Source organism: Miniopterus schreibersii, assembly GCF_964146895.1.
Source record: "Miniopterus schreibersii genome assembly, chromosome: 20".
Classification (NCBI taxonomy): Eukaryota; Metazoa; Chordata; class Mammalia; order Chiroptera; family Miniopteridae; genus Miniopterus; species Miniopterus schreibersii.
The window spans coordinates 27,869,985-27,884,566 of record NC_138122.1 but is presented as its reverse complement, the minus strand read 5'-3'; the positions used below and the strand labels follow the sequence as shown (position 1 = coordinate 27,884,566).

At 60.0% G+C, this 14,582-nt stretch overlaps 3 protein-coding genes across 7 annotated transcripts in view; 2 read left to right on the top strand and 1 right to left on the bottom strand.

Moving 5' to 3' along the window:
* Positions 1-1,621, top strand: part of POLE (DNA polymerase epsilon, catalytic subunit) — a 36,363-nt gene extending 34,742 nt beyond the window's left edge. For both annotated transcript variants that reach the window (XM_081123514.1, XM_081123513.1), the window contains one exon: positions 44-1,621. In XM_081123514.1, the coding sequence (XP_080979640.1) occupies positions 44-157 (114 nt within the window). In that variant the 3' untranslated portion in view covers positions 158-1,621. The remainder of the gene's footprint in view (positions 1-43) is intronic.
* A 1,410-nt stretch (positions 1,622-3,031) lies between these two features.
* Positions 3,032-6,065, bottom strand: P2RX2 (purinergic receptor P2X 2; the record flags this gene model as incomplete). Of its 3 annotated transcripts, XM_081122814.1 has the most annotated exons (12): positions 3,034-3,437; positions 3,621-3,698; positions 3,795-3,860; positions 3,985-4,075; positions 4,308-4,438; positions 4,754-4,892; positions 4,964-5,044; positions 5,164-5,260; positions 5,341-5,416; positions 5,495-5,566; positions 5,655-5,790; positions 5,890-6,065. In XM_081122814.1, the coding sequence occupies 12 exons, from the start codon at positions 6,063-6,065 to the stop codon at positions 3,333-3,335; spliced, it is 1,248 nt and encodes a 415-aa protein (XP_080978940.1). In that variant the 3' UTR covers positions 3,034-3,332. The 3 variants fall into 3 exon arrangements, with proteins under 3 accessions (XP_080978939.1, XP_080978941.1, XP_080978940.1); XM_081122813.1 differs by having other exon boundaries at positions 3,032-3,698; XM_081122815.1 differs by lacking the exons at positions 5,341-5,416; positions 5,495-5,566 and having other exon boundaries at positions 3,032-3,698; positions 5,958-6,065.
* A 2,429-nt stretch (positions 6,066-8,494) lies between these two features.
* LRCOL1 (leucine rich colipase like 1) lies at positions 8,495-14,335 on the top strand. 2 transcript variants are annotated; one of them, XM_081122726.1, is made up of 6 exons: positions 8,742-8,804; positions 11,113-11,227; positions 12,633-12,758; positions 12,877-13,002; positions 13,104-13,226; positions 14,171-14,334. In XM_081122726.1, exons 2-6 carry the CDS (start codon positions 11,126-11,128, stop codon positions 14,171-14,173), a joined length of 480 nt encoding a protein of 159 aa, XP_080978852.1. In that variant the 5' UTR covers positions 8,742-8,804; positions 11,113-11,125; the 3' UTR covers positions 14,174-14,334. The 2 variants fall into 2 exon arrangements, with proteins under 2 accessions (XP_080978851.1, XP_080978852.1); XM_081122725.1 differs by having other exon boundaries at positions 8,495-8,804; positions 12,633-13,002; positions 14,171-14,335.
* Positions 14,336-14,582: the final 247 nt, after the last annotated feature.

Sequence of the window (14,582 nt, the reverse complement as noted above, 5' to 3'; positions counted from 1 at the left end):
GCATCTCTGGGACTGGGTCTCATGGCAACTGGTTATTCCACAGGTCTTCATGGAGCAGATCAGAATCTTCCGAAACATTGCCCAGCACTACGGCATGTCATACCTCATGGAGACCCTGGAGTGGCTGCTGCAGAAGAACTCCCAGCTGAGCCATTAGCAAGGCGGGCCTGTCCCCTCTTTCTGCCCCAGCTTCCCAACTCGTGACCATGTCCAGGACTCAGCACAAGAGAAAACGACCCTCAGGGAGCTTTCGGGGAGTGGTCACTTGGCCCAAACCAGCCAACCAGCCAGAGCAGGAAGTGGCCCACCTCCTGGTTCCCAGCCCCAGCCTTGGTCAGGGCAGCGTGGGCCCAAGAGCATCTCTAGCAAGGGGTCCTGACAGGTCGTTTCTCGCTGCATAAACACGTGTGGCCTCTGCTGTTGCTGCTGCTGCAGGGCCCTAACCCTGCCCCACCTCTGTGTCCCAGCTGCCCTTGGGGGTCTTCTGTTTGAGCTGAGACCTGAGGGTGGCTGAAGGCCAGACCCAAGGCAGGGTGACAGGGGTTTGCAGCCCATGCTCTCCAGTAGTTACCTCGAAATGCCGCCCCACAGCTTTGCCCCATGGGTGTGGCTAGTTCCAGGAACCAGGACCTGCACCCTTGGGAACCTGGGCATCTTTTGTACAGTGGGTCTCCAGGACTTGGGCTTCTCTGTGGAGACTTCCTGGTGAGAGCAGGGGCTGCAGGGTTTCCCATCAGGTGCAGTCACCTCATCTGGGCTGGGGCTTCTCGGGTGGAGCTGGGCCATAGCCACCTGCCCTCAGAACCTGCGTGTGCCCAGAGGAGGGCCTGGGGAAGGGTGAGGCGCACCATTGATCAGGGACTTTACAGCCTGTGTTACCACCTGGATTTTAGAAAAGTAATTCTTCACCCACAAGATTTTAGGTTCTTTCCTTCGTGGGAGGAGGGGGAGGAAATGGAAGCAGCCATTTTGTCAGGAGGAGGCGGGTTCTGTTCTGCTCAGCCCCAGGGGTTGCTCCAGGACCTTTGACCCTGCAGGCACCACACTCAGGGTTTCCAGCCCCAGGCAGGGACTCAGCACCAGCTTAGTCAGAGCCCTGTCCTGCAGAGCTGAGGTGGGCAGGCAGGGCCTTTGCTGAGCACCAGCTTCTCCCCCCATTCCATCTTCAACCCCAGATATAAGACATGCCCTGTGCACCTCATTTTTAACAAAATACAGCTCGGAACCGGACAGGAAAAACCACCAAGTAGGTGAGGCAGCAAACTCAGACACCCCGAACAGTGGGCTTGCAGGAAGCCCAACCCTGGCGGCTGTGGGGCCTCCTGGAGCCTGGTTTAAAGTCCTTGCTGGCTCACTTCTGTGTCAGTTACACATCGAATTTTCATCTGAATTTTACCTCTTAAAACGTGCTGTAGCCTGGCCAGCATGGCTCAGTGATTGAGCACTGACCTATGAACCAGGAGGTCAAGGTTCAATTCCTGGTCAGGGCACAGGCCTGGGTTGCAGGCTTGATCCCCAGCAGGGGGCAAGCAGGAGGCAGCCAATCAGTGACTGTCATCATTGATGTTTCTCTCTGAAATCAATAAAACCTTTTTTTAGGTAAAACAGGAGAAAAATCTTAGTGATGTAAAGTAAAATATTTTTTTAAGTGTGCTGTTATGTTTGCACACAGTCTTGGTCTCTGGGAGGGAAGGAGGGAGGCTAAACAGCTAATATGTCTGTGCAGTTGCATTGGCCCCTGGGTATCGCCTGCTGGGCTGGGCCAGGCCCAGTGGCCAAGAGAAACCTGACGCTGGCTGGAAGGTGGATGGAGACTAAGTCGGCCCCAGATGGAGATCAAATCAAATTAGGACCGGGGGCAGGGGGGGACTGGGCTTCCTGGTAGTGATGCTGGAGACATGCGGGGGCGGCGGGGGGGGGGGGGGGGGCTGGTCCACAGCCTTGCCCTGGATGCTGCACTCCCTGTCCCTGCAGCAGGATGGGGCCCTGGGCACCCTGGCCTCTGCAGCTCTCAGTGGTTCCCCAGAGGCCAGCTCAGGTAGGGGCATTTGGGGTTCAAGGCCCTGGCTACTCGTGCTTTGGAAACCTGAGCCCCTGGCTCTGGTTCTTGAGCTTACAGCCCAGCCCCAACTAGAAAAGCCAGTTCCTCCGAAACTAGAGCTGGACATCTGTGAGCCAGACACGGGATGTCACAGGCATTGGGTGACCTGTGCAGCCAATGTCCCAAGGGTGGGAGGGTCTGTGGAGGCGGCTGAGTGGGGGCTTCTGGAGTGTTTGCTGGTTGCAGCAAGTGGGGGAAGCCCAGCTATCAGGTGTGGGCAGGTGGGAAGGTCATTTGGACTTGGGGACTCCAGGGCTGAACCCTCCCTCCCCTTGAATTTGGGACTGATGAGGTCACAGGTGAGATCTGTGCAGGGCACTTGGCTCATGCCTCCACACCCGCCCATAAGCCATCACTGTTGCCAGAGAAACCACTGACCAAAGAAGTTCTGCTGTCCCCCAGAGCAGGGTCTGGCCAGACAAGGCCACTCAATGTAGTGACAGTTGTAGCATCTGAGGATGCAGTAACCAGGTTACCCACAGGCCTGCCTGGGCTAGCTCCAGCTCCCTGCACTCGGTCCCCCCGGCCCTGTCCACCCCATTGCCCAGCACCGAATTCCCGCCCTCCAGTCTCCCTCAGAACCTGGAAAGGCATTTTGGTTTAAGAGCCAGTGGAACCTAAGCTTTTGTTTCCTTGGGTACAACTCATCACCTCCCTCCTGGCTCCCATCCTGTCACCATCCTTGTCCCTTGTTTTGAGGCTGGTGAAGGCACCAAGGGCAGTGCTGAGATGAGTTGGGGTCAGCCTCTGTCCCCCACCCCCACTGTCCCCTGGTCAGACGTGACGGGGACCGGGCTGGACGTGGAGGGCAGCAGTGAGCCTGCACACTGCTGGTCAAAGCACCCGCGGCCCCCTGCACAGGGACCCACCGTTGCATACTTGTCTTCGTGGCCTCAAGACACTTTTCCCCAAACACAAGGCAAGACGGTTCTGGACACAGGTTTATTGGATTCTGGATGTGATTTCTTGGCTAGGAGGCAAGCAAAGGGTCTGGGCAGGTGACCCCAGGCTGTGTGGGTGGGGAGGGGTGAGGAGCCTGTGGAGGACAGCTGGGAGCAGGGTGCTGCCCCCTTTCTGTTGGCCCACTGCCCAGTTGGATGGGGCTCCTTTGGTTCCCAGTTGTGAGGAGGCATGTTGTGGGGGCAGGGCCTGGGTTCTTCATACTGGTCCCAGCCATGCTTCAGGGCCAGACCCAGCCTTTGTCGCAATGTGAGGGGAGGTGGAGGTGGGCTCAGAGCTGGGCTAAACCTCGGGGGTCTGTGAGCGTGGAGTCCTGCTGGGAAGGCTCGGAGGCACAAGGCCCTGGTCCTGCACCCCGATCGGGAATGTCCACCATCTGCTCAGATGGGGCAGAGGTGGGACAAGGCCGTGGTGGCGGGACGGCCCCGGCCAGGCTCTGTCCCTCTTCCTGTGGTCTGCCTGAGTCTGTGGAGCAGGGACAGGGGGGAGGAGGGGCCTGGCCCAAAACAAGGGCCAGGGTTACAGGCCAGCTACCTGGGGAGTCCCTTGGCGTACACACCTTGTCAAATTTCTTATGGCTGTAGACTTTGTTTTTGTTCATGAATGTTAGCAAGATCCAGTCACACAGGAAGGAGCCCTAGGGCCAGCAAGACAGACGAGTGAGGGTGTGGCATGACCCCCACCCACCACAGACACACGTGCGCGTGCCCAGGCCCCAGTGTGTGTTCCTTACCACCCCGATGGAGGTCAGCGCTGTGGCCAGATTAATGATGGTAGGAATCAGGCTGAACTTGCCTGCCTGGGGAGAGGAGGCTGCCTTAGACCATCAGGGGTGGGGTTGTGTGGTGGAGGGTATGGAGCTGGACCAGCTCAGTTCTGGGCCAGTCCACCTGGATCCAGGTAGGTAGGGCCAGCTGGTTTACCTGTCCGTGCACAATGACATCAATGCGGATCCCATAGGCCTTGATGAGTGTGCGGGTGGTGTTGCCGTTTATCTTGTAATACTTTGCAAACCTGGGATGGAATGACCCGGAAGCACGTCAGCCTGGGACCGAAAGACTGGATGCTGAGCCCTGGCTACCTGACCCTGAGGGACTGGCGATGGGCACCTGCCTGTTGCCAGCGGGAGGCAGCGCCAAGACTCTGCAGACTGCTGGCACCGCTGGGCCTTTGAGCACCTGCCCTGTTTGCTCCTGTGCCGTCACAGCCAGGTGCAGGAGGATCCAGGGGCCCAAAGCCAAAGTACCTGAAGTTGTAGCCGGATGAAGCTGGGACGTGCTTGGGGTCGAGTCTCCGGAAGGAGTACTTGGGGTTGCAGTTTGATGCCGACAGGTCCAGGTCACAGTCCCAGTTGATAATGACCCCAATCACGCCACCCTGCCCAGAAGTGGGCACAGAGATGGGGGTCAGGGTGGGCACACAGGACCTTTAAGAGCCCTGGGGTCCCGCTGAGGCTGTGCGTGGGGTGCACATCATGGGGCACCCAGGGCAGCTCAGGGCCGAAAGCCAGGGGGGCTTGGTGAGCACCCCACTTCTGAGGCACGAGGGGACAGTTCGGGACTGTCTATGACCGGGAGTCAGTAGCTTAGCAGGAGTCATGCACAGCCAGGTGGGGCTGCCGATCGTGTTTCCCGAGGAGCGCCAAGCCGGCCAAGACTGCAACGGGTCGGCCGGGGCGGAAACCAGCCTCACCGTGTGCGCCAGCTCCGTGAAGTTCTCCCCTGCCCGCTCCACAATGAAGCCCAGGCGGAAAATGGGGCAGTACAGGTGGGACACCTCATCGAAGGTGCAGTGCCTCAGGTAGCCATCCCTCCGGTTCTCGATGTTGCCCCTAGGACGGCGGCGTCAGGGGGAGGCGTCCTCAGGAGGCCGGCCCCCCGTCGCCCACCTGAAGGCTCTTACTTGGAGAACTGGAACTTGGGGTAGTGGATGCTGTTCTTGATGAGGATGGTGAAATTTGGGGCCATCTTACCGAGGAACTGGCTGAGGAGGCAGAGACTGGGCGAGTTTAGTCTCCCCCATCCCCAGCCGCCCCCCGCCCCCCGCCGCCCCCACGGAGGAAGGAGCGGAGCCGAGGCGCCGGGTCCGCGTGGGGGGCGCACCTGACGGAGGCCCCGTCTTCCACCGGGCACCAGCCGTACACCTCGCAGGTCTTGAAGGCGCCGCGGTAATAGGGGACGCAGCGCCCCGTGCGCACACCTGCAGGCACCTGTGCTCAGGCGGAGAGGGGCGCCCCGGGCCCCCCGCCCCGCCCCCGCCCGCCGGCCGGCCGCACTGACCGTTTCCCAGCATGTCCAGCTGCCCGGCCACGCAGTCCTCGTCCGAGTCGCAGGTGGCGTTGGTGACCCTCGCGCTCTAGGAGGGCGCGGCCCGGTTAGCGCCGACGCCCGCCCGGGGCCGCCGGTCCTCACCCGCTGGGCGCGCCCGCCTCACCTCGGGGCAGGCTCCCCGGGCCTGCGAGTGGGTGACCTCGATCCTGGTGATGATGCTGAACACGCTGCCCCCCTGGGCTCGGGAAGAGGGGACGGTTGGCCGCCTCGGGCAGCTCGCCCCCGGTCGGTCCCCCCCTTGGGGCGCGGGGCCCGGCGCGCACCTCGGGGGGCTTCACGTACTCCTCCACGTCCCACACTTTGCGCCCCGACGAGGTGATGCCCTTGACCTTGGTGATGACCGAGCTCTCGGGGCCCGTCTCCCGGTCCTGGTAGCTCTTCTGCACGATGAACACGTACCTGCGGGCGGGGCGGCTCGGAGACGCCCGGGGACCCGCGCCCCCCGCCCCGGGACCCCGCGCCCTGTGGCCCCCCCGCCCCGGGACCCCGCGCACCCACCACACGAAGTAGAGCAGGATGAGCAGCTGCACCACGCGGTACACGACGCCCAGGCGCCGGTTCTTCACCACGATCACCTTGGGCGTCTCGTAGTCCCAGAAGGCGGACCAGCAGCCCCGGGCCGCGCGCCGCGCCGCCGCCGCCCCCGCCCGGGGCTTGGGCTCCGCCGCAGCCATGGCCCCGCCGCCGGGAAGCTGCGGCCGGACGCTGCGCGTCGCGGGGCGCGGGGGCGGGGCGGGGGGCCCGGGGCGGGGCGCGGGGGCGGGGCCCGGGGCGGGGGGCCCGGGGCGGGGCGCGGGGGCGGGGCCCGGGGCGGGGGGCCCGGGGCGGGGCGCGGGGGCGGGGCCCGGGGCGGGGGCCCGAGGACGCGGCCTCGCCTGCCCCTCCCGCACCAGGTCGGTCGGGGTCCGGGCGGAGGGCACCGGGCGTCCGGGGGTCGCTTCCCCAGGACGGGGCGCGAGGCCGGCACAGCCCCCCTCCCCGGAGCCCCCGCCCCAGGCCCCCCGACGTCCCCCGCGGCGCCCGGCCCCCCGCGCAGCGCGTCGGGAAAGCGCGCGGCCGCCCCCGCCGGGGCCCGGGGCCGGGGGCTGGACACGCCCGGGGCGCCCGCGGGGAGCCGAGCCCACGGTGCCCCCCGCTCGCTCCCTCCCTCTCGCCCTAAAACCCGCGGGAAGTGGCCTCGGGTTAGGATGGACAAAGAAGAGAGGCGCGCGCCCCAAAAGGCCGCGCCGCGCGCCCCGCAGGCGCCTCCGCTCTTCTCGGGAAAAGGTCGGAGCCGAGCCCGTCGGGGCGGACGGTCCCCGCCGCCTCCTGCTCTGCGCCCTGCGGGCCGGGGGTCGGGCCACGACGGGGGCTCAAGAGCATCTCCACAGGGCAGCTTTGCGACTCGGGGTCCCCCCGCCAGAGCACAGGCCGCTCCCCAAATCCAGCGGCTTCGGGGGACGAGACACGCCCCGCGGCTGGCGGGAGGCGGAGCAGCGGACACGCCCCCCGACGGCTCAGCGCCCCGCGAACCCCGACTGACAGCCGTACGTTGAAATGCGTTAAAAATTAGCCTTAGGAAGACCGAGTCTCACGGTGGTTTGTTTACTTAAAAAGGCATTTTACGAGAGAAAAAGTTATCCCATCGAATTGTAAAACCTTTGGTTAAAATGAAACATTCCTCTCGGCAAGAACAGGCCAGAACGTTATTTCCAAAAAGCCAGTGAAGTCAAGCGGCGGGGGCAGCGCCGGCAGGTCTCCTTTTCCAAACAGCCGCGCTGAGCAAGGCCCAGGGCCACAGGCTCGCCCGCGGACCGCGGCGTTGCCGGTAAACTCACGGGCTCTGCAGACACCGCCACCCAATTCGAGAACATTTTCCGCGTCACCCCGACCTGGAGGAAACCCCACACCCATGCCAGCCCCCCTCACCTGGACACTGTCCCTGTGCCTGGGTGATACCGTCCACTCCGGCGGTTTCAGCTGGCAGCTCAAGCTCTGGGCCCAAGCTCAGGCGGCTTCTTTCCCTCCCACACTGACCCGGGCCCTGCCTGGGACTCCTTCCTGACCGATGCAGGGGACATGGGCTGCCGGCCGCCTGGGCTGGTCACAGGGCCTCCTGGGACTTGGACACCTGTTCTGGGGCAGCCCCCATGAGGACGGGTGTGGGGCACCCCAGCTCCTGCCACCGTGGCCCTGGATATGCAGATGAAGAAGCCTCTGGGACAGTCAGCCCAGCTGCCATCTGAGGCCCGTGACTAGTGACTCCAAGTGACAACAGCCCCACTGAGCCCTGAGAGTAAATTGCCCTTTCAGGCCACTGAGTTTTGGGGTGCGTTGTGAGGCCATGCCCGACAACTGAAATGCTATGCTAATCCGAACCCGTCAAACCCCCTTTTCCCCCAGGGCCCACATCGCTCAACACAGGGCCTGCCCCTCCCCTGCCTCTCGCTCCCTCCCCGCCCACCGGCCTTGATTCGGCAGCTCCAGCCTCTCAGCCTGTCCTACCCATGCCCACACTTTCTGAAACACTCTCGGGTCTTGTTCTTGTGCCTAAAAGGCTCATGACCCCAGTAGTTAGGATGAGGCTTGCCCCCTCTCCAGGGCCTGGCCCCTCCCATGCGCCCCAACAGGTGGCTGGGCCCCGCCTCCAGCCTTCAACTCTCTCCTTCCTCCCATCACCTGCAGCACCCCCTCCCCACTCCTCCTTAAAATACCCTGGATCATCCAGGCCCTCCCTCTGGGCATCCCCAACAGGTCCCCAAAGGCACCCACCACACTCTCTGTGACCTGTCTGTTGACGGGTCCATTTCCCAAACTAGACCCAGAGCTCCTAGGTGAGAGGGTGGCAGGCTGTTCCTCCACAGAGCCCAGCACTGTGCCTGGCACGTAGCCAGTTACAAATAAGTCCCTAGATGTTTATTATGAACACACTGTGCAGAAATACACATGAGAGATCAGAGGTCCAAGAGAGTAAACATCATGTCTACCCTGAGCTTGGCACCTGGCCCCACCCCACCAGACCCACGGCAGGCCGGTAAGGGCCCAGGTGGGCGGACATTGCTCCAGGTGGGGAGGGGCCCACGTGATTGGGCAGGTGGACGGTGTGGCTTCCTGGGCTGGTCCTGAGTTGGAGGCAGGGGAAAACCGAGGAGGCCTCGGTCACTGGCCTGCTGCTGGCCCTCCTGGCAGTTGCTGTGCTTGGCTCCCGGGACTTTGTGTGCACCAGAGGTCTAAGGTCATGCATGACTGGACGTTGTCCACTGGACATCATATCTTTTGGGCCAAAGGATAAAAGGCACCCTCACGCGTTGGAAGGCGGGGACAGGACAAGAAAGGAGGGTTGAGAGGTCCCCCAGTTATTCTGCGGACAACTTGGCCCTGTGTGACTCTCACTTCTACGCAGCCCAGCAGGTGGACCCAAGATGAGATAAAAGGTAGGGCCGCTGTTACTGGAGCAATTGTCAGCTACCAGGGGCAGTTCTTCTGCAGGGAGCATCCGACCTCACACCTTCCCACGCATGGTTTGTTTCTCTGTGTTTAAGTCTGCAGGAGGCTGCTGCCGGCAGGGACCAGCGCCCGGCCAGGGGTGCACCTCAGCCGTGACACCTTTATCACGGTGCCCGAGGCTAAGCCAGCCTTCCTGTGCCCTGACAGGAGGGGTTCATGCTCAAAACATGGTAGCTGTGGTTTAGGGATCTGTACTGGGCATCTTAGCGTTTATTTGGCAAATTGCAATACTGTAGAATCACACCTGACATTGATGTTTGGAAGGAGAACGGTGGAAAGATGTCTGACCTGAGAGATTTATATAAGCGAACAGAAAGAGGCTCCGTACACGAGAGAGTACTTCTAATAGCCAGGGGCTGTGACCGGGTCCTTCCTCATGTTCAGAAGCAACCGTGCCTCCAGGGCCCCTTGAGAGGTGCTTGTGACTTTTTTTATTGTGACAAAAATACACACAACATAAAATTTACCATCTTAACCACTTTTTAAAAAAATATATATGTTTTTATTGGTTTCAGAGAGAGGAAGGGAGAGGGGGAGAGAGAGAAACATCAATGATGAGAGTCATTGATCGGCTGCCTCCTGCTCGCCCCCGACTGGGGATCGAGCCCCCACCCCGGGCATGTGCCCCAACCGGGAATCGACCACGATCTCCTGGGCCCTAGGTCAATGCTCAGCCGCTGAGCCGCAGAGGCCAGGCCTTGCCATCTTAACCACTTTTAAGGCACAGCCCGGGGGCATTAGGCACATTCACACTCTTGTGCAGCCACACGGCCCCCATCTTCTCCAGAACTTTGTCATCTTCCCAAACTGGACTTCCGTCCCCATGAAACACTAACCCCCCCTTCCCCGGCCCCAGCTCCTGGTGACCCCCAGCTCTGTGTCCCTGTGTATGTGGCCACTCTTACAGGACTTGTCCTTCTGTGACTGGCTCGTTTCCCTCAGCATGACGTCCCCAGGTTCCACGTCATAGCATGTGTCAGAATTTCCCTCCCTTTTAGGGTGAATAATGCTGCATTGTGGGGATGGTATGTGTTTTGCTTATCTATTCATCCTGCCGATACTTGGCTCGCTTACCTCCCCCCGGCTGTGGTGATCGGCTCGGCTGTGGCTCAGTGGGCTGTGGCCATGTGAAAGTGGCACTCCTGCGTGGGCACAGTGTGGGCCTGGCTGCGAGGGCCGGGGTTGGCCAGGCACATCTAATTGGGCCTGGAAACTTCTCTAGAGCCTGTGAAAAGGCTCCAGACTGGAAAAAAAAAATCCTGGTTTAAAGTACGAAAAAGAACAGTGCAGGTTTGACAGGTATAGATGTCGCAGTTGTGATTCAAATTCAGCTTTTATGTAGTTAATGCAGTGGCCTCTGGTGGGTTTGATGCGATATGGGGACAGGGCTTATGAAGTTCAGCTTGACCCTCGATCTTGGAAAATGTTTATGCCCCCGGGTTGTCCAGGGTCAGGGGTCAGGGGTCAGCCAGGATCTGCTGCTCGGATGCCTCTGCAGAGGGACCCGCAGGAAACCAGTGGTGCCGCTCTAACTCGAGGGCGCCCTTTGGCGGCCCCACGCTCTTGTTTAATAACCGACCCCATCGTCCCTGGGGGAAAGGGTTGTTAAAAACCTATTTCCACTTGGCAATAAAAAGAAATTTGCTACCCAGCCATGAAGATACATGGAGGGACCCTAAATGCACTTTATTGCTCCGTGGAAGGAGCCCCTGAAAAGGGCACATCCTGTGATTCGGGCTCTAGAATGCGGCAGAAAAGGCAGAACTATGGGAACGGAAAAAAGACCCGTGTTCGCCTTGGAGGGGCGGGGAGCACAGAGCACTTCTAGGGCAGTAAAACTGCTCCGTGTGACACTATTGCCATGGCCTCGTCAGACGTGGGTCCAAGCCCACAGCAAGCACAACACAGGGTGACCCTAATGTCAGCCGTGGACTTGGGGTGAGAACAATGTATCAATACTGGTTGATGGGTTGTAACAAATGTACCCCACCAGCATCAGGTGCTAACAGCAGGGAGACGGAGGCAGGAGGTGGGAGAGCACCTGGAACCTCTGCACTTTCTGCACAGTTTTTCTGTAAACCTAAAACTGCTCTAGAAAATAATGTCTATTGATTTTAAAAACATCCATTTTGCAAGAGAAAGGTGGGGTAAAGGAAGTGGGTGCCCGGGGGAGTGGTTGGGGGCAGGAGTGGCCCCGGGCATGGGGGCACTGCTCAGCCGCCTGGGCGTTGACAGGCCTGCCAGCCGGATGGCGCACGCCGGGTGCCTGCTGCTGCTGCTGTGGGTGCCGCCCATGTTCTCGGAGGTGAAGACGACGGTGACAAAGTCGAACTACATTCTGTCCCACAAGGTAAGCTCCACGCTTGTGTCCCTGCTCCAGGTGAGGCCCCCCACACTCTGCCCACTGTCGGGGCTCTTGGGGGCCCCCGACCTCCTTCCTGTGGTTGCCCAACCCCACGTGCCCTGTGCCTGGCTCCCTCAGTGACCCACGACCACGTGCGCCCCTGAAGGTAAGTTCCTCCTGTCTCTTGCCCCAAAGCTGACTCCTGGCCTCATCTCAGAGCAGTGGTCCCGGCGTTTACTCTCCATCAGTAGATTTTCTTTTAAATTGATTTTAGAGAGGAATGGAGAGGGGTAGAGAGAGAAAGATCAATTGGCTGCCTCCAGCACACCCCCTACTGGGGACCGAGCCTGCAACCTGAGCATGTGCCCTGACTGGGAATCGAACTGGTGACCTCTTGGTTCCTGAGTCAATGCTCAACCACTGAGCCACACAAAGCAAAAGGCAAAACAACAGAAGATGTTCCCCTGTGTGAACCCTGTGATGACCCTCCATGGTCCAGGCAGCAGCTCCCAGTGGGCTCCAGGCCCCAGGTCCCCAGGTTGGTTCTATTCTAAGAACCAGCTGAGTCAGTCGTGTTCTGCCCTGGCACCCTCCTGCTCCCGCAAGCACAGAGCATGCGTGGGCGTCCCCGAGGCCACAGTGCATGTGATGGGTCCAAGGCAGCAATGAGAAGTCAGCCGTTCTGTTAACCAGCCATTGGTGCACTCTGCTCAGCACATTTTGTTGTGTTTTAGATAAATATACCTATTTTTGTGAAAATTATTTCTGTTAACTTGGGATGGGTTTATTATTTTTCAATGAATGCATAACTATGTGAGACCTCCCTCCGGGTTGGGTCCATTGCAGCAGGCGCCAGCAGAGGAAACCGTAGCCCTCGCAGTTCTCGGGGCCCCCAGTGCTTTTTTGAAGTTGGTAAAATAATTTTTGAGACCAGAGGTTTGAGAACCACAGTCAGAGGCCACGCTGAGTATGGTGGCCTCTGCGTGGGAGGCTTGGTGGGCAGAGGCGTGGGCTGGACCCTCAGCCCCAGCTCCTGTTGGCTCTGTGACCAGGTCAGATTGCTTACCCTCCCCGAGCCTCAGTTTCTCACCCATGAAGGGCTGTGAGCATGTGCGAAGCTTGAGGCCAGGCTGGAAGCTTCTTTGGTAGCACTTCCTGTCCCACCCTGCTGCTCGGCCACTCTCTAACTTTCCCCATCTCTGTGCCTCGGTTTACCCTCTGTTCACTGGCCCCCTAGCCATTCACCCTCTCTGGTCTGTGAATGTTTCAGAAAACTTGTCGGGTGCGCTAAGTCTGAAGGCTGGTGGGACACGAGGCGGGGGGGGGGACCAGAGTAAGCAGAGAACAGGAGGGGCTCTTTTGGGGTCTGTAGGGACCCCATGAGCAGGCACACAGGGCTCCAACTTCGCAGGGGACCGGGGAGGCCTGTGAAGATCACGGGGAGTGCCAGAGCGAGTGCTGCACCACCAGAAGCCTGAACCCGCAGAAGTTCTGCATGACCCAGACCATCCTCCTGCGGTGCCTGTCTTGGCGAAAGGTGCACCTTCTGGTGGGCGGGAGCCGGTGGGGGAGGAAGGTGAGGAGGGGGGAGGGGAGAGGGCCACCTGCCTCTGGGAAGGGTCTCTGTGGCAGGAAGGTCTGGCCCTGTCCTGTAGCCCAGTGGCTACGCCTGCATGGACAACCAAGAGTGCAACAGCAACTGCTGCATCACCACCACCAACGGCCTGTTGAAGTACTGCACACCCAGGACCATATTCTTCCAGTGCTTGAACTGGCGCAAAGTGAGGACCTGGGAGTGGGGTGGGGTTCAGGGGGCACCTGCCGGGCTCCCTCGGGCAGATTTCCAGGCACCTGGGACACCTGGGCCTCTGTGTCTCCCCAGCCCAACAAGGACCCCTGTGTGAACCACAGCGAGTGCCGGAGCCAGTGCTGCATCTCCCTGTCCGAGTACAGCCCTATGCGCTGCATGCCCCGCAGAGGGCTCGTGGCCCAGTGCCTGCCCCCCGTGAGTCCTGGGGAGGTGGTGCAGCCAGCGGGGGGTTCGGCAAGGTGTCAGAAGGACACAGGTCATGGGCAGAGTGAGGTTCCAGGACGCTCAGGGACCCAGTGGAAACAGTATGTACGCGTTTGGTGAAGGTCAGGGACGGGCGGGACCAGGTAGCACCTGGGGACAGGTGACAGTGCCCCAGGGCTGGAGGCCTGAGAGAGGACCCTCCCCAGGAGCTTCTCTCTTCTTCCACCTGCCACGGGGGCCTCCCACTGGCTGAACCTCACTGGGTGGGGGACAGACGGAGGTGAGGGGGGATGGAGATGGGGGTGCACAGGGACCGGAGATGGGCTTTTGGGGCAAGACGTGTTGGGGTGTTTAAGTACACGCTTTGGTGGTAGAATCTGCAACATCCGTCTGATTGTAGAGGGGTTTCTGACCCTCGGTGGTTGGGACCCACAGATGTTTGGCACCTTTGTCCTCCTGTGGTGTCACCAGCACCCAGGCACAGCAGGTGTTCACAGAAATGTGTCAAATCCTGGCCCAATGAATCAGAAGGTCCCACTGGTGTCCTTGTTCCAGACGAGCTGAGTCCATCAGCAAAGTGGGAGTCACATCGGGTGCTCTTTTTTTTAAAATTTTTAAGAAATAAGTTTTTATTTTATTTTTAAAAAATATATTCTTATTGATTTCAGAGAGAGGAAGGGAGAGGGAGAGAGAAACATCAATGATGAGAGTCATTGATCGACTGCCTCCTGTGTGCCCCCTGCTGGGGGTTGAGCCCAGAAACTCAGGCATGTGCCCTGACCAGGAATCGAACCCTGACCTCCTGGTTCATGAGTTGACGCTCAACCACTGAGCCACACTGGCTGAGCATGCCTGGTGCTCTTAAGAGACCTCGTCCAGAAAGCGCATAGGTCCTCTGTTGTGCTGCACCTTCTGATTTTTGCTGTGCCCTTTAGTGACACGGAGAGGGATCTGTGTGCTGAAGAACTAGCACTAGCCTGGACCTCGCCACCACCCCTCTGCATCACGTCACGCCTGAATCCGAGGGAGCTTGCCCATGTCACGCTGCTCATCCTGGGACCTGCCACTTAATTACTTAGCATCAATAAACCGATTGCATGAAAGCGTGTTTTGTCACGTTTATTTTTTTCAGAGAATAAAGGCAAAAAAATCTGTAGACAATGAGGAGACTATGGAAAAGCAGGGTCTGCTCAGGTCTCGTGCAACAGCGACTCCCTGAGAAGCTGTGTGGCCTGATCTCACACCTGATTTCTGGTGTGACCCAGCAAAGAAAGGCCACACATGCCCAGCCAGCGTGGCTCAGTGGCTGATCATCCACCCATGAACCAGGGGGTCACAGTTCAATTC